The 19,335-nt window shown below is 46.8% G+C and overlaps 1 protein-coding gene across 1 annotated transcript in view; it reads left to right on the forward strand.

Moving 5' to 3' along the window:
* Agbl1 (AGBL carboxypeptidase 1) overlaps nucleotides 1–5,171 on the forward strand; it is a 388,588-nt gene extending 383,417 nt beyond the window's left edge. The window contains 1 exon segment of the mRNA XM_090321447.1: nucleotides 4,925–5,171. Coding sequence (XP_090177573.1) covers nucleotides 4,925–5,171 — 247 coding nt within the window.
* The last annotated feature ends 14,164 nt before the right edge of the window (nucleotides 5,172–19,335 follow it).

The following is a 19,335-nucleotide window of genomic DNA, read 5'->3' on the forward strand; positions in this document are numbered from 1 at the left end:
AGGAGGACTAGTGCAAAGTAAACAGTGTGTCCAAATAGCACCCCGTGTGCCCCCAAACTCAGCCCCTTCCATCCAGGGGCTAGACCCCAAGGGGGCCACGCCTACAGACGTGCATTTCAGCACAGGCATTCCTTGGGGCGCAGGCTTCTCAGATGGGAGATGGGTGTCTGGAATTTTAAAAGTATCCTCCTCTGGCTTCTCAGCAGGGTAGCTGCCTCTCAAGCTTTGACAGGTACCAAGGCTTCAGCATTACCCCAGCATTTAAAGAGAAAACAAGTGTTTAAAAAAATCCAGCCAGCTGCATGTTTTAAGCAGCATCCACATCAAGGGACGCCACGGGCTGAGTTGGGTTCACCCTGTTAGCATGCAGAATTATTTTGCACTATAGAAAAGCTGTCATCTTTTTTTTTTTGCCTCTTCCGACCAAGAAAACAAACAAAATGGGAAAAAGAAAAGCAGAACTAATTAAGATCGTCATATCTCAATAAATATGCAAATGAAAAATCAAAACAAAGAAATTTCTATTTATCACATCATAAACTTGCAAATTGCGGTACAGGCAAGCTTGGAAGAATTGTAAAATGGTTTCTCTGGAAGGCCGGGTTTTGAAGCTGTGTTCATAGGTTCATGTTCAAGGAAGAAATTGATGAACTTGCTGGGATAAGATGGTTGGCACCCAGTTATTTTTTTTAATCCCAAACACTATCAAGAGAAATGGCAGATAAAGGTCCAGTCGAGTAAGCCTTCATGACGTTCTTTTTATTATTCTTATCGTCCTTAAGTCACTGTCCAAAGGAGGCTCAACTCAACATGTCAAACTCGGCATTTGCTGACTCAAACATGTCCTCTTGATTCTCGGAGTTTCCCAGCTTTATAGTCGTAGCGCCAACAAGTACCAGTATTCCTAATCTCTTTATATATTTACATATCTTGGAGTATTTTATTTTCCTTAACAAATTTTATTGAATTTATTGTCCAGAAGAAAGTGATCCCTGATGGTGGTGCCTCCTGCCAGGAGAGTCTTGGTATTGACTTTCAGCCGAAGGCGTGTGATATTTACGACGATTGCATTGCATATGATGACAGCCATTGGGATTTTGATTAAATGACATGTCTGATTTAATTGCAGAGATGTAACAACTTCTCAAGAGGGGATTTATATGGTGACTGATGCATTCCATCATCTTGGTGGGGATGGCTGTCTAGTCCTGAATTATTTTTAGTTCTTTTTTTCCCCTCCTTCTTGAATGCAGTAGTCTTTGATGGGGAATTTCCCTTGTCCTTCCTCCTTTATTTCAGATGACATAATTCTCACCAGTCATTCCTTTTCCTCACTGCCCCCCTCCCAAAATGTGGGTTTCCTCAAGTTTCAGACACTTGGATGAAATGGTGCCCTAGGTGGAATGTCAGTGGTTTCAGTGTGTAATCTGAGCAATATAGGAGCCTAACATCTGGAAACTGTGATGAGAGGCCAGCCTGCATCGAAAAGCTTGTGAGAATGCCCCACCTCCTAGCCCCGAAAGAAAGAGCCAGAGACTGGAGTGGAAACATGGATCAAGTGTTAGTTTGCCAGTCAAACACATGCTAGACTCTTGAGTTCAAATCCCAAGAACCACCAAAAACCAAAACAAGACAAAAAAAGGATACGAAACTCTCTTTCTCTCTCTCGTCCTGGGGCTTGAACTCAGGGCCTGGGACTGTCCTTGAGTCTTTTTTTTTTCAAGACTAGCACTCTGCTACTTGAGCCACAGCACCACTTCTAGCTCTTTTGTCTGTATGTGATACCAAGGAATTGAACCCAGGGCTTTGTGCATGTAAGGTAACACTCTGCCACTAGGCAATACTCCAGGTCAACAAAAGCTTGTAACACGGGCTTTCAATCATATTGTTACTGTAATTCTAACTATAACTATTCACTGATCCTCTGTCTCCAGAATTATTCCATCTAGGAAATGGTAAATGAAATCAGTTGTACAGTACAGAATCCTATAAGACTGGCTTTCCTTCACTAAACACGATGCCTTTAAGGTCTGTGTTGTTGCAAATGTCTTGTGGTTCTCTAATTTTTTTATTCTCTGGTTTACATCTACTGCCGTCTTTTCTTAACTGTCCACCTACCTTAGGATACTGACAAACTGCAATGAATCGTCAGGTGCAGATTTAGGTGGGTAGTAATATTTTTGCCATAGTCTTAATTTGCATTTTAATCTGCATTTTAATAGCTATGCTGATGAGTGACTTTCTATGGCCTTATTGTCTACCCACATACCTTCTTCAGGGAAAAAATGTGTCTTCCTATCACGTATGTATTTTGTAAATAGATGGTTTGTGCCACTTTGAGAGGTTTTGTTTTTGTTTTCTTTTATAAATTTTAGTTATGAGTCCTTCATCAAATATGTTTTGGAAATGTGTTCTCATAGTTAGTACCTTCTCTTCTGCATCTTTCACAAAGTCAGAATTCAGATGAAACTACCTCTAAATCTTTTTGATTTTTTCTTCTGTAGATTAGATAATTCATGTAATTTCTACGAAGTATCTTTGTCTGCTTGAAGATTGCAATGGCTTTCTACAAACATTTTTCTAAGACTTTTATGGGTTTATGTTTCACTTCTCAACTCAATCTATCTTGACTTAATTCCCAATGAAGTCTTGAGGTTTAGGTAAAGGTTAATTTTTCTTATAGATATCGAATTGCCCCCACATTGTGGTTGAAAGCAATCTTTTCCTGCTTTGAATTTTGTGTGCACTTTTTTTTGTCAAAACCAGCTGACTTTATTTCTGTGTTCTTGTCTCTCTATTGGTCTACGTAGCTGTCATTCTCCAGTATCAAATTATCTTTATTACTGTCGACATATGTGTCTTGAAATTGAGGAGAGTGATTTTCTGGCTACTTTAGTCTCATTTTCAATATCGTAAAGCTATTTCTAGTACTTTTCCTTCCCATAGAAATTTAATTCTCATCTTGCCAAGATCAAGGAAAACCCTTTGAGATTCTGATAAGGATCAGGTTAAATCTGAATGTCAATTTCAGGGCAATTACCAGCAGTACTGTGTCCCATCTTCTAAGATAGTTATTGTTCAACAGTTGTTTAGAGCTCAGTTGATTCTGTGATTTTTTTTTTTTAGTTTGTACCATGTAAGCCTGGCATATATGTAGTTAGAATTATACCCAAGAACTTCAGATGTTTGACAACCTAAGTTCACTGTTGCTATGTAGAAATATGTTTTTATTATCATTAAGTGGCTCTACGAACGAGTTGATATTTAACAGAGCAGTGTATAGCTGATTTTCATATATTGGTCTGGTAACCTATGAACTCTGACCTTGATCCTGCCATTCATGAAGGAAAGACAGGATAAGGCTGGCTCTTTTTACTGTGGGTTCCCAGAAGGTTAGCCCTGCAGGAAAGTTCTCTCCACCCTTATCTATAGTGTATTAACCACCTACCGTTGACCGCCCCTAGTTCCTGAATTTAGAAGCCACATCATAAAAGTTATATTTTGGTGCCAATTCGAATGAGTTGAACCATAATCCAGGTTCCAAGCACCAGACTTAAATGTGTATTTCTTTCCACACCATCTCTTTTGTTTCCATAACAAAGCAATGGAATGAACATTATTTTAATTGCCTGTACTTCGTGAGTGACTGCGAGACAACATCCATGTGTTTTCTCCTTGAATATTCACCTGAACTCTTGGAGACATTATTGGCGAGGAGACTAAGTGTGTGTGTGTGTGTGTGTGTGTGTGTGTGTGTGTGTGTGTGTGTGTGTGTGTGTATCCACAGTCCGGCAGCAACTAGGATTTTAAAGTCAGGCGCTCTATAAGGCCCATGCAACCAACTCTGTCCCTAGCATGGCGACAGGTGAGTTTCTAATACTCAAGATTCCTTGGTGACATCAGATCGTGTCGCAGCGGGCCTGGTCCTCCCTTCCTTTATTCGGTGACTTTATTACAGAGTTTCTCTCTCTTTCTGCATCTTCTCCGTTCCCCTCCTGCCAGTTTCTTCCGTTCAGGGAGTGGGGAGCGCGCCTAGCCGTCAGCAGACAATCAAGAACCATTTCCTCAGCTAACTGGTGACCGTGCTGCTGATTAACCATTTGCGTTGTTTATGGCCGGGCAGGTGGATGCATAGCTCTGCCTGATTTATGAAGTGCTTGCCTCCTGTAAATCACAGGAGCAGAGCCCTGCAGGCCGCTAATCCTAATTGGTTCAGACCCAGGGAGGGAGTGATTAGAAAGTCTGCAGGAAAGCAGGAGAGAGCGATATGCCACCGAGGAGGAATCCCCACTGTGGGCCCTGTGACACCGTCCCTGGCTTGTGGCTCCAGCTGGTCAGTCCCTGATGTCCTCCCAAGTGTCACTGCACTATGGGAAGGGAAGGACCGCTGGGGAAGAAGCACAGCCATAGCTGAAGCAACGAGGCTCTTTTCCATCCTCTCCATTCGTTCATTTCCATCTGGGTTAATTTTCTGGATGAAGGAGGGCGGTGTGCCATCATTCCTGGCACTGCCCGTTCAATGGGCAGGCTTTGGGGTCTTGTCTGCCCCAACTCCAGCCCCACTCCATCCTGGGGTGTCCTTGGCAGGGCAGTCGTATAGGCTCGCTTACTCGCAGTTTAAGGCCGCCCTCGCCCTCACGGATTGGAGATCTGATTGGTTTTAACATGCTCCATCTCAAGGTACTGACTGAAGATGGGAGAAAGCAAGAACCATGCGTCTGAAGTGACCCTGGGCTGGAGACCCAGGTCAGGGGGAAGCAGCATCCATCTGTCCTGTTCCAGCTGCCATACCTGCTCTCTGTGGCTAACTTCTCCTCCTCTCTCCTGCCTCTCCTCCTCCCCTTTCCTCTGTCCCTTTCCCCTGTGTACTTTCTCCTTCCCTACCTCTCTTTCTTCTCCATCTCCTGTGGGAACCCATGATCAGATGCAGCAGTGGCGGTGGTGGCGGCGGCAGCTCCTCCTCCTCCTCCTCCTCCGAAGTGGACGACGAGCCGGCATGCTTGGAAGAGATCGACTACAGTGAGGACAGCAGCTCCGACCAGGAGGCGAGCCTCTCGGAACTGGACAGGCAGATTCAGGAGTGTGCCTTCCACCAGGAGGAGGGAGATGAAGAAGAAGAGAGGGGACGGGCCAGGCTAGAGCCGGGCCATAGCTCTGAGGTTCCTAACTAACTCTGTATCTCTGGCCTCTGGGTTGTGGGTTCACAGCACCGTCAGATACACAGAGAGTCCACGTCGAGTACAGGAGGCTGAGTCTCGTGAGCACAGTCTCCCCATGTCCTGATTTTGAGGGTTCCCATTTCCCTCCGCAAGAGGGACATCTTCAGAATCGTAGAGTTTGCATCCACGGCTGGCCCCAGGGCCGTGGCATGCAGCTCTGGTGCTTAGAGTACTGACTCTGATTATTTCAAGACGTGGGTGTGGATGCCTCCCCTCCTTTGTAGACTCCTCTCCCCACTCTTCAGAATTCTAAGTAATGGCTTTGTCTTCTGTGATTGCTATCTCTGCATCTTCACATGGCCCTGAGAGCCCTGGCCTGTCTTCATGGAATGGGTGATTGATTGGGCAGCCAAGTAATTCCACGTATCCTGCTTACACTTTGGCAGTGGGATACTCTACAGATCTGGTAGAGGCCGGCAGTTGGAGTCGATTCTATGGAGAAAGGACACGGTCACTGGTCTTGACAAATGTACAACTCCTACACACACCCAGGCCATTTCCCTTGCTGGAAGACCGTGAGATATCCTGGAAAATCCATTTATGTAGGAATCAGACAGAGCCAGGCATGGTTCATATCCTCGATCTCGCAGTTTGCTTGTTATGAAAACTTAAGCAAGTAATTAAATCTCCATAAACTTCAGACTGGGTTTTCTTTTCCTTTTCTTTCTTTCCTTTATTTAAGTAGATACAGTGGGAAGGAACATATCTGGATCATGAAGTTCTGGTGAGGATGAAATGGGATAATATATAAAAATGTGCGGTTTGGCACATGAGACATGCTGAGGTTGGCTGATTTCCCTTCGCAATACAGAGCATTCTACACAAGAACTCTCACTGTTCCAAAAAGAAAAATGGGGGTGGGGTGGGGGAAGGAACATTGTCTGGGGTCCCATGATTGAGAAATCTGTGAGGGAAGTTACCTGAGCTGGAACCGTTGAGATCAATGAAGATGGGGAGAGGCCTCTGAAAAGCAGGCAGGAGGACGCAGCAAGGATTCATGAATGATGGGGTACCAGCCCACACACCAGGGGCCCACAGACGGGGAAGGGATAACACGGACGTACATGGAAAGAGGAGACGCTGGCTTGAATGGAGCTTTGCTCAAATGCCCCGGCTACTCCCTGAAGGAATTCGATTTGATGACAAGCAATGGAGATTCCAAAATGGTGCCTAGATGTGATCGATCTAAGTGTTTCTCAGACACAGGGGATGCCCAGGTGAGCGTGGATGGATGTCGACAGTTCTCCACCAGACACGTCAGCTTTGGCATCCGCATCCCAGACCAGCAGAAAGACAAGCACAAGAGAAGAAGGTGTGCTTTCTACCTGTCCCAAAGCTGTTCTTCATGTTTCCCTGCAACCTTACAGTGGCCTAGCACCACCCACGCCTGCAGCAAGGGCCACTGGGAAATGTAGTTTCTACCTCGTGTTAGCCTAGCTGGAATTTGCTTTTAGGATGGGGGAGTGAAGGATGATGCATCCTGGAACATCCTGTTAGTTTACTGAGGGGACATTTTCCTGAGGAGTCCACCCCTACCTGCCACGACCGTGTTGGAATCATTAAGATAATTGTAGGAGTAAAAAAAAAAAAACCAAAACCCCACAAACCCAACCATACAAACTGCAGTTCTATTTGACAGGCAGACAGCCACAATGCAACATGCGGCAATCATCGAGCGTCGAGACAAGGGGGAGCAAAGGCGTGTGCTGTAAGACTGAGACATGGATCTGAGCACTCAGTTTCTTACGAGAGTGGTGGATTTCTTTGAACGGGTGCTGCCTCACTCCCAAACCTCCCGAAAGCACTAGTCTTCGCAGAACACACAGACAGTAGAGCATTTTGACCAACAAGGATTCAGTCCTCAGACCTACTGCTGCCTTCCTGTGCTCGCCTGCAGGCCTGACTTCATGTATGCCCAAGTCTTGAGTTTTAGAAAAGTATCGTTTAAGGAAAAAAAGAGTGGCGAACGGAACTTTGAGATAAAAATGAATTGCATTACAGCCTTCCCGTGTCTAATCAACGGCAAGATACCATTGTATCATATAACTTTCAAAAGTATCTGTCAGGTACATGTCAATGCAATGAGACTGACCATGAGCTTGAATTCCCTCCAACACTGTATAACACACACACACACACACACACACACACACACACACACACACACACACAAAACAGACAGACAGACAGAGACAGAGACAGGAAAAGTGAGAAACTGAGAAACAGTGAGAGAGATAGAATGAAGGAGGAGGAGGAGTTAGAAGAGGAGCCAAAGAATAAAGAAGAGGCAAAGGAGGAGGAGGAGGAGGAGGAGGAGGAAGAAGAAGAAGAAGAAGAAGAAGAAGAAGAAGAAGAAGAAGAAGAAGAAGAAAAAGAGGAGGATGTGAAGAAGGAGGAAAAGTAGGAAGAGGATGTAGTTGATGTAAGACTTGAAACAGGAGGCCAATGAGTGTAGGAGATTAAAAGAAAAAAAAACTGCAGACAACCTGACTCATAAAACCTCAAGTAAACAACACAGAGCTCCTCTGTTCAAAGACATCTAAGAATTTTTTTTTAAAAAAAAGGCCAGAAAGAAATTTCTTGTATCTTAAGAAGGATCTTTAAAAATTCTCCACCAACATATAAATAATGAATCCAGGCTATCTATGCATCATATAAATAATGTACCCAGGCTATCTATGCATCATATAAATAATGTACCCAGGCTATCGATGCATCACGCCTCACCTTACTTTTGAAAGTTGATGGTCAATTGTTTATTTTTCTTCCCCCTCCTCCAGCTCTCAGAGCTGGTCCCCCCGGGTGAGGATCTTCAAGGCTCTGCTTCCTTGTGGACCCGCTGCATAGCCCAAGCCTGGAGTGGACATGAGCTCTGCTCAGTCAGATTTGACTTTTCACCCTCCGTGTACCCAGGTCATGTGATTCCACCAACTCCATTTCCTCCTGACTCTTCCTATGTATGCTTTTGCCTCCCTCCTCGACTACTTCTGGCTTTACACAACCCACCAGATGAAATTTGGACCGAATAAAAGAAAACAGTGTTTCCTACTTCTGCCTTTACAGTTTGCCAGTGAACGCCGATGAATGGATGGATAAATTCACAGAGCACAAGGCCTGAGAGCACTTCCTGTCCCGCTCACCATGTAACTTTCTAGTCTGCTTCGGTGTTTCATGTTCTGAAACAGAGCCTCCACCCGTCTGTCTCCCCTGGTTTGCACCCAAAGCACTTTATGAGAATCAGCCGTTGGCTTTGGGTGTATGAACTTGTCTCTCCTCCCACTAGACTGTAATTTCATGGAGAACAAAGATGAGTTTGTCTTCAGAGTCCATTTCAAGAGCCTTAGCACCTGTGCCCCAGAGATGGCGAGCCACCATTCCATAGGTGTTGCATGATGAGAGATCTGAATCCCTCCTGCCAACAGAACCTCTGCCTTCCTTGTTTCAGTAGCCCATTAAATATTTGCTAGAAATACGACAAGAAAATACACGCCTGTGTGCCCTGCACACTCAATAAACAAGCAAGGAGGAAAAACATAATCTCTCTTAGATCTTGTCTGAGATGGGTTCTTATTTTGTGATTTCCCAGAAGGAACTTCAGTTTTATTTTTTTTTTCTTCCTCCAGTTGGCCTGTAGAGGTCAGAAAAGGGCCTTGCTTTCTAATCACAGACTGGCCACTGCATGTCTCCATTAGCATTCGCCCGGGGTGTGTATAATTAAGCAAGCGCAGGCCCCACACACATAGGAACGGAAATGCATTGACTTTCATAAACACAGAGTGTAAAACAACTTTAGATCGACTCCAGCCTCGTTTATTCTTGCACACTTGTAATTCTGCTTTGGTCTATTCCCAGTCAAAGAGGCCATTGTCCCGGGGGACTGAAGCACCCCCCTTCATCAGTACCTCAGTACCCACAGCCAGCCCCGAGCAGGAGCCTCTCCCAGCAGCCTGCTGCTTCTGCCTCACTGAATGAAACACAAAAAGAAATCTTTTCTTAAAAACAAAATCTCAAGTTTATACTTCTTAATGAAAAACAAAATCGGAGAGAACTCAGCCATACTGAATGGAGCCCCTACTGGCCATCTAGTCTTTGTTTTGTTTGATGAGCGCAAGTAAATGCGGAGTACGGGGTGCAGAGGGGGGATGATACTGTGTCGATACTGCAGATGAGACCGGGTGAGGGTAAGGAAATGAAGATTTCTGTCCACACCTGATAGATCCACGCACCAGAAGCAGAGTTCAGGGTTTGAGATCGGTTTCTGCCATTTCAATGAAGACGAGTCTTCGTCTCTCTGGGCCTCAGTTTCCCCATTTGACAGCACAGGCCTGGCAGACCAGATAAACCCGAAGGTCACTTGCGTATCTCGCGAGAGTGTCCCCCAGCCCCAGGATGAGCCAGGCCAGTGAGGAGGCAGCGTGAGGGGTGCACACTGGCGCACTGTCTGCCGAGGGCCTGAGACCCACGCATGCACAATGACCCATTCAGCGCTGAGAGCGGTGCTTTTGACGCCCTGCCAGCGTCCAGCAGAATAAAAGCTTCCGAAACCAGGGCTCAAAATAAATAATAAAACCCAGTGATAACATAAACAGGAAGATGTACAGGCCCAGGGCGAGGAACTGAGTCTGTCGCTGGGGGTGGGGGAGGAGTGGGAAAGGAAGGATTCCTCTTCATCTTCTAATTGTTAGCCTGATGCTGGACTGGACCATTTCAAGCCCTCATGATATGGAGAAGATGATGCCAACCCCAGGAGAGGGCGCAGAAGATGGAGCAGAAACGTGGTTCTCCCGTCTTTCCCTACCCCACTCCCTCTCTCCGCCCATTTCCTCTCTGCTGCACAGTTGGCCCTTGGCCCTTCCTTCTTACTGTCTCTTTGTTGGTTGTTCAAAGAATGAGCTCTTACACAGTCCCTCTCCTGTCCCCCAAACCCCCAACCCCAACGCTCCCTGGGTCCAAGCCAACTTCCATGCCTGACCTTGTCAGTTTCCTCCTTTTGGAGATGCTGGATTCGAGTCAAAATGACCATCAGCTCTGGCCACGTGGGGTAGGGAGCACGGAAGATGGCGGCATGCGCAGAGAAGGCTGTGGACGGACACCTGCAGGGCAGCTCTCCCTGCTCATCCCACACGGAAAGTCCAGCCCCCACAGGAGAGGATCCTCGCTCTCCCCGTGGAAGGCAGGTTATGGAATGTGGGGGTGTGTATGGAGAGAGGGGGTGACTGCTGTGATGCTGCCCAGCGGACAATAACAGACACTGACTGGGGTCGGAGGGGGGGGGACTCTGAAAAAAAAAAAGAGAGACTGAGGAAGGAAGTCCCAAGTAGCATTGGAGACCCAGGTCAAGGAGAAGAGAATCTGAAAGGAAAAACACAATCCTGTGAGAAAAATGTTGACTTGTAAGTTATGCCCTATCCTGCAGGCTCTCCTGGCACAACCCCTGAATTAATTGGTTCAACTAGACCACTCCCAGTAGCTGGGGTCTAGAGCCATTCTGGGTGGATGGGAGAGGAAGTGATTCAAACCGGACACAGAGGGAAGAAGAGGCCACCAGACACAAAGGTGTTGGTCCCGGCCATAGGGAGACAATGCAAGCTCCAGCCCGAGGATGGTGACAGAGAGACGCCATCAACCTCGCCTGCCAGCCTATCAGTGCACAAGGACGGGTCTGACTCCTTTCTTGTCCTCTCTCCTCCTCTCACACCAGATGCTCTGAGAGCATGATGAAATAGGAAGACGGGTAATGAGGCCTGCTGAATTATGTGGACTCGGGATGGATTAAAGGGAATTGGAAGGACTGTCTCCTTCACTTGTCCACTTGACGCATTGCTGTGACATTCAAAGGCCTCTCCCCTGAGCCCGCCCCTGCCTGCCGTTGCCTTCTGATCTGGAAAGGCAGGGAACCCCGAAGCCATCTTCCCAGTCAACCCCTCCCTGATCTCTACCATCTCTGGCATCCTTCTGGCATGTTCTCACCTCCTCACCTCTCCCTGCCCTTTCTCCCACCCTTCAAAGGCCATTTCAAACCTCAGCTCGCCCTCTCATGGGCCCATCGCCCATCACTCTCCCTCGCTCTGCTCTTCCATGTGTGACCCTTATGGCATTTATGATGTAATTGGCCATTCCCTTGGATGCTCCATTAATTGGGTGTTTATCCCTTTTACCGTGGCCTGATACTTTGCCTGTGTCTGTCTTATCCCCCCGCCTGTGTACTCTTCACTCCCCGAGAACCAGAGGCCCTGGCTCTCTATAGAAATATTTACTACTACTGCCCTCTAATTTCACTTTGTTTACTGATGTGACTGCCTAGCAAAATTCTCACCATAAAATATTATTAAGTATTACTTCCCTCATTGTACAGGCTATCTAATTAAGAAGAGGTTAATTAGAGAAGCGTAAGAGCCCTCTCCCGAGTCACGCAACTACTCAGGAATCTACATCTGAAACTGTGGTTGCTGCACACAAATCTGCGTTCTCCCGGATCACAGCTTTCCTGAGACATCAACCCTAAAGCATTAGCCAAAGTGAAGCACTCAAACCTGTACACGCTCACAAGTGGGTCCTCTGGTGTGATATCCCCCTAATGTCCAAATTAAAGTCAAGTTCCAGGCCAGGAGTTTGGCCTAGTGGTTAAAGTGCTTGCCTAGCGTGCACGAAGACCCGGGTTCGATTCCTTGGTACCACATACATAGAAAAAAAGCTGGAAGTGGTGCTGAGGCTCAAGTGGTAGAGCTCTAGCCTTGAGAAAGTCCAAGGGCAGTGCTCAGGCCCTGAGCTCAAGCCTAGGACTGGCAAAATGAATAAATAAATAAAGTCAAGTTCCAGGGAGAATGCCGATTCACACATGCGTATGTGTGTGTCCACACACTGACGCCACGTAGACTTGTCTGGAAGTGCTGCACACAGTTTAACCTGCGCGTACCTTGCTATCCCAATAGCACAATTTACGGGTCTTCATTGCTTAGCACCTGGGGTTGATTGCTTCAGCCCCATTCAGTGAGAAAGGTGTGCGATGTTTTCCTTTTTACAGGATGCTTCAAGGTTCACTCTCATTGCGCCGATGCCCACAGCTTATTGACTGGCTTTATGGTCAACATAGCCCTTTGAAGTGGGGTCCAGTTAGTAGTATGAGCTTCAAGGCAGTCCCTTATTCCCTCCTGCTTGAGAGGCTCTGTATCCCTCTGTCTGCCCTTGATCTCTGTTGATCTAGAGGGGAAGAGCTCGGGGGGGGGGTCCCCCTTGGGTCTGTTTTGCAGCTTGTCCTCTACCCTGGTAGAATGGCATGGCTGCTCTGAACCTTAAATGGGAGAAGCAGCCTGGGAAAGAGCGAGGGACTGGCAGAGGGGGAGATCCCAGACCCAGGCTGCTTCTCAATTTCTGGACAACCCCACCTCTTGCAATAGAGTTGTGGAATCGAACCAGGGCCTGGAGGTACCTTTTGGATGAATAATAATCAAGCAGTCGAGGGATTTTGGAATCGCATGGCTGGGCAGCACTCAGCCCAGCGACCCTCAGAGAGATCTGAGACTTCCCCGGGGCCAGTGCGTCTCTGCTCCCAATGTCACCGTTCCTTGACGTTGACGCCTGGCATCCAACAACATGCTTCATATCACAATCCCAGAGGGACAGGGTACACTCTGCACCATACCACACAGAGGGTCCTGCTGCTCCCTGGACGCTGCCTCCCTCCCTCCCTCCCTCCCTCCCTCCCTCCCTCCTTCAATTTCCTAGTCACCTGCTAGCATGATAATGCTCAATCAGGTGAAGAGGCAAAGGCATTGGCCATGAGGCTGCCTTCAGTCTGACCAATCCATGCTCAGTTCCTCTTGGACCATGTCTCTCTTCCATACCCCCTGAAACAAATGTCATTGGCATTCACTCCTCCAGTTGCTGATTCCAAAGAAACATCTGGCAAATAATTATATCGTCACAGAATCAAGCGATGGGCAAGAGGACGCCCAGGTCCTTGCTCCGACGTCATCGTCAATCGTGATAGTAGAATGTCCTCTGAATGACTGTGGGGAGTGGGAGAAAACCCCGGCCTTGCAGTGAAATAATACCTGTGAGGATCTAGTGCTGTTCTGAGCATGAAGAGCCAGGAGGAGGAGGAGGAGGAGGAGGAGGAGGAGGAGGAGGAGGAGGAGGAGGGAACCAGTGAAGCTGCTTCCAGGGGGTGGGGAAGGCCCATTGTGTTGGGGACATTATTTGCAGAGAGCTGTCATTATATAATGACCAAAAGAAACAAGAGGGCTGGGAGTTTGGCCTAGTGGTTAAAGAGCTTGCCTAGCAAGCACGAAGACCCGGGTTCGATTCCTCCATACCACATACATAGCAAAAGCCGGAAGTGGTGCTGAGGCTCAAGTGGTAGAGCTCCAGCCTTGAGAAAGTCCAAGGACAGGGCTCAAGCCCTGAGCCCAAGCCCAGAACTGGCAAAAAAAAAAGAGAAAGAAACAAGAGAGGCCTGGGAGATGCATCCTTAAGTACATGCATTTCAATCTGACCACCATGCTTGGTAATATTTCCTTTAATTGTATATATTAAAAAAATTACATGTAGGCCAGTGAGTGAAAAGAATACTATTTATCTTCCAGGTTGAGAATTGAGGAAATAAAAGATCACACAGAAAGTACTTAAGATAATATATGAAAAAAATAAAAGATGAACTGGAGGCTGAGATCTGAGGATCACGGTTCAAAGCCATCCTTGACACCAAAGTCCCTGAGACTTTATCTCCAATTAACCACCTCAAAAACTGGAAGTGGTGCTAGGGCTCAAGAGGTAGAGCACTAGCCTTGTGCTGAAGAGCTCAGGGGCAGCAGGCCTAGAGTTCAAGCCCCATGACCCACCCAAAAAAGAAAAAAAAAATAAAATGTGTGTTAAATTATGAAAAAAAAAGAGTACTTCAGAGACTAAGCATCTTCGTATTCATCCACCTACCATGGTGCTAATTTTTTTCCGCTGGGGAATATACGTGTGTGTGTGTGTGTGTGTGTGTGTGTGTGTGTGTATACATATAAACAAAGTAACGAATGCTTTTTTTACAGTTATTGTTTAGTTAAAGGTAGCAGAATTTGTTCATTGGATTTCTCCTGAAATCATATAGTGTGTGTGGGTGTATGGTAGTGGTGCAGAGTGCTCTGAATTCCACTGAGGTGCATTTTCCTAGAGGTATTTGCTTCTACCAACCAGCCACAATTATCTCTTATACCAGTCACCCCGAAGGCATTAACGGCGGCCTCATCACATGAGCAGAATGAAATGGACAGTGCGCAGGATCTTAAGTTGAGTACTTTAAAAAAAGCTGGAATGATTTAGAGGAAGGCAAGCAGTTTAAAAAAAGAAGAAAAGGAAGTGATGCCATCCAGGCCTTTCTGTGCAAGGCCTGTGTGTAGCTCTGCGTGGCATTCTAGAGAGCCGAGTCAGTGTAATTGGAAAATCGTAGAATTATAAAGCTGGAGGGGATTAAACGTGTATCTTATCTCACTTGTACATGGGTTATAAGGGGAGGAACAGCAACTAAAAGAAGCTCCACAAGTTTCTTGCTCATCCAGCAAGGTAAGGCTGGACCCAGCTATCTTGAGACCAGGCTCATCATAACCACGTCCTGTCAAGTGACCTGAGATGCACGGAAGCAGCCAGATCCTTTCCACACATGACACTACCACCATAAATAAACCTAGTGTGAACTTCAGGCTCTGTGAAGACCGGGATGGATGCGGAGTGCTGACCTCTCACACCTGGCATCCAAGCGGAGACCTGAGGATCACAGTTCAGAGCCAGCCTGGCCAGGAAAAGTGCCATGAGACTCTTATCTCCCATAAACCAACCCAAAAGCACGGGAACTGAAGGCCTGGCTCAAATGGTAGAGTATGAACCTCACATACTTTTGTGCCTGGGCTGGCTTTGAACCATGATCCTCAGATCTCAACTTCCTGAGTAGCTAGGATGACAGACGTGAGCCACCAGTGCCTGGCTGAGTAACAGCTTTGAGTGAAACAGAACAGAACAGAGCAAAACTGAGGGTCTAAAGCCCTGAGTTCAAGCCCCCTGGGTACCAAAACAAGCAGACAAGCAGGGGATGGTTCTGTATTGTTAAAATAAATGGATTAGTGCTGAGGTTCTGGCCTTTGAGTTTCTAGGGCGGATCTGCCCTAGAAACGGGGCCCTACAGAGCCATTCCCTTCCCCTGGTCTAGGTGGATTTGCATGGGAGTAGGAGCCAGAGAATTGTCTGGGCAAAGAACTGCAGAGTGTGTTGGTCAAGTCACTGGTCTTTAGAGGAGCCAATCCATGGTCACGGGGGGCTGGCTCTGGGAGTCGGGGGCCTGGGGGCTCCCCAGTGGGTTGTTCTTTGGTGTTTCCTGCTTGCCCAACCTCGCATTGCATTGGCATCCAGTCTTGTTGAGCATCCTTCTTTTTCCCTGCTCCAGTGTTTTGCTGTATCATGGTCCATTAGGAAGGTTTGACTGAAGGCAGAAATTAACCTTTCGGAGAAATTTCATTCCATTAAGTCTGGTTTACATGAATCCGGACTGCTTTTCTTTCGGATGGAGAGATTTTTTTTTTAAGCCTGTATTTAAATGCCTATAAAAATGTTCTGGTCCTGACATTCTCAAGAGAGCTGTCCTGGTGGGAGGATTGTTCCTTAGGGCTGGTCTCCATGGAGATTTTTTTTATCTTTAAGGACAAGTTTGAATCAATCTTCTAAATATTGAGGCATAATTTGTGAATGTACAATTGAGCGGCCAATAATAGAATTAGCAAGAATATCGCGTTTACTTTTCATTCTACTTGAGACTCTACACAAACGCATCTGTGATCGGCCTTCAAACTGGTCTCCACGTACCACCTCAGCAGTCTCCCCCCTTCCTTGCTTGCTCTTTCTAACCTGTCTTTCTAGCTGCTACTTTCATTTGTTCTGGAACTTTCTGTGTAGCTGGTTCCTGTGACACATTTCTTGCAGCTCACTCCTAAGCTCGTCACAAGCCCCAGTATCTTATGCAACTGGAATTGCTGTATTGGTTTGGGGAGCAGAGAGGCCTCAAAGCCTGCCCAAAGCAAATTCTGTAGGCCCTGCTTCAGTGTCTTGACCATCATTATCCACCTGAACATGTTGCCGCTCGGGGCAAGTTCCTGTCCAGCATCCTCTATCAGTAAGTGAGACCCCAGTTACAAAACCAAACCAGCGCAGTCCTGATACCCTGCTGGCTTCACGGCCTGTGGTTTTAATAGAAGACTAACAGGGTTTGGGGAAGATTCCAACCGTCATCTCCTCAAGGTTGTGCTCAGCGGCTGCACTTACAGCCAGCAGTTGACAACCAGAGGGAAGCAGGGCTGTTTCTCCATGAAGATCCCCGGAAGCTGGGGACAGCTCGTGACCCCGGCATCTCCGTGGTTGCCAGGGCACTGGCAGATTTCTCCTTTAGGATGTGTATTTGGGCATACAGTGTAATATATACGATATAATACATAATAATAATATAGTATATACAATAGAATACATGCAATAACATATGCAATGTATTATACTGTGTATACCATATATTATCCATGTATATAGCTTTGTATACACGTGAAGAGTACGTGGCATTGTATCTTTGTGGCTCTCTCCTATAATTGACCCTATCCCAGTGTATTTAGATCTGATTTCCTCCTGTCGGAGAGAGCATGCACTACTGTGGCAGCATGTAGAAGCAAAGGAGTCAGGAGAACGTCGCAGGTCAAGGCCGTGACCCCTGGAGCGGGTGAATATTGTGTTTAAACAGCTCCAGCCTCGTAGTTTGTACAGCAGATGTGTCTTTCTGATGGCGTGGCTGTGTTTGGTCCCAGAGAGCCGCTGTGTCACACATGGCAAAGGGCGGCAGGGAGCTTTCTGCCCTCGTAGGTGACCCGAGTCAGCCGGACACGCAGTCCTGTTTTAGACACCGCGTTTGTGAAACTTGTGAGTAGGGGGTGGACGCAGGCACCACCAGCTCTTCTGGAAAGTTCTGCAGTCATCAGCTCCCAACATCCTCACCACCTTGTGCCATGAGAAATCAGACGACACAGGATTTAGGCTCAAGCGTGACGGGCACGGCACAGTAGACACAGGACACCGGGGCCCGTCGGTCTTGCCCTGTTTTTAAATCCTTCTGGTTGAACATGATTGCTTCTGATGGTCAGAGTGACCGTGAACTTGCCTGGCCTTCCCCTGTCTCTTCTCCCATGCTGGCCTGACCCGGGAGAGCAAGTAGAAGGTAGCTCTATGTTTTACAAGTTCCTTGGCTGAGGCAATAATGCAGCTGCAAAGAGATTTTACCCCCAGGGAGCCTGGCTGCAGCAGTGACATTAAATTAACTGTACACTTGAAGCCATCAAGCTGTGCTGGAAGGCCCTGGTGGGGAGGGGGGAGGAAATGGCTCAGGAGAGGCCAGAGAGGCTAATGGGGAGAAAAGCTAGCTAATGGGGGAACTTTCCCTGTGGCCGCCGGGGGGAGATGGCACTCCAGATGAGCCGGGGTACGTGGTGTCTTTGCTATGTACCCCCTTTCCTCATGATAGTCCCGCTGAGGAGAGGGTTGCCCTGCTGTGGTGTTGAGCTGGCCCCAATTCTCAGTGTCCTGGGCTCCAACGGCGGCTTTAAGAGGAAAGAGTCCATGTTAATGTTTTTGCAGTGTCCAATCTGACCCAAAACCGAATCGTGTTGTTGTCAGGCAGCAAAGCAGCCAGTGAGCAGATCCCTCGAGGCGGCGTTGTACACACACACACACACACACACACACACACACACACACACACACACACACACACACACGGACATGTTCTATGTCCATGCCAGGAATGACCTTGGGTACTTGATTTCCTACTTCAGCCACGGGTTCCAAAGATTTCGGAATGAGGGGGAGTTATTCACAGGGTTCTGATTCTACTGAAGGAACCTGACAGCCTCGTCTTCATTAACTGGACCAAAATTTGCCTTGTTCCAGTTTAGCATTTAGTATTCCCTCTAAAAGTTACCTGTTCTACAGATTGTGTTTGGTAGATTTTTCTGTCAGATCCTTCATATTTCATGTTGGACTTACACTCCGTAATCTGGAGACAGATTTCAGTGTGGCAAAATGGCTGCCAGGCTGTGTCTTTCAGTGGGAAGGAAGAAAGGTTAGTGAGCTAGCTACTCTCATGGAATTTTTAAATCACTATATTGTTTTTATTCATTAGGTTTTATTTTTCACAGTTGTAGGCAGTGAGGGAAATCCTAGCTATATCACTGAGCTGCTACATAATTTAGGAGAAATTAGCCCTGCATTTCTTATTTTATTCTTCCTTTTAAAATTGCTTAGTCTGTGGAGCTTTGGGGAGGATTACTTAAAATTGATTAAGACGCATCGTATTCGCAAACTGACATGTAGATCTGAAACCCCTTTGTGTAACTACTTAAGGATGATGATAATTTTTTAAAAGGAATTTAAATATCACTTACCCGAAGGAGACAGTGAATTAAAAAAATAATGATCTGTCCAGTGTCTTCATGAAGAACAGGTTACTTGTTCCATGTACTCTTTTAGCTTTATATTTAAATGTGATATTGGTTCTCCTCTAACCTGGCCATGGATTTTAAGGATAACATTCACTTTGAATTCAAATATTCGCTCCCTCAATTGACGACATGGCCTTTCTCCCCCACTCAATGTGATGCTTCCTTTGTCGTTTACCTTATCAAGATGAAATAGAAACATTCTGATATTCCGTTCTGCAACATGGTGGAACTGACCTGGAGGCAGACAATGACAGTGACAGGAGCAGGGAGAGAAATGGAGTACGTGAGGAGCCAGGGTCTTATTTTCATTGCCGGGGTTTGAACTCCAGGCTTCAGGAGTGGTGGTTAGGCAGTCCATCATGTTAGCCACATCTCCAGCAGGGTCTTCAGGGCAGGGTCTTGCTTTATGTCCTGGCTGCCCAGGGCTGTGAACTTCCTGTTTATACGCAACTGCTCTTCCCTGGAGAGGAGAGGCAGGTACCATCACATCTACCCACTGTGTTTCCCCGGTAGCTGGGATAAGAGAAGCCTGACTTACTGAAATATGTACTTTACTGATACCGAAAACACCTATTTCCCAACCAAACACTGGGCATTCATTAAGACAC

The sequence above is a fragment of the Megascapheus bottae genome, chromosome 30, assembly GCF_031878675.1.
Source record: "Megascapheus bottae isolate mThoBot1 chromosome 30, mThoBot2.hap1, whole genome shotgun sequence".
NCBI classification, from domain to species: Eukaryota; Metazoa; Chordata; class Mammalia; order Rodentia; family Geomyidae; genus Megascapheus; species Megascapheus bottae.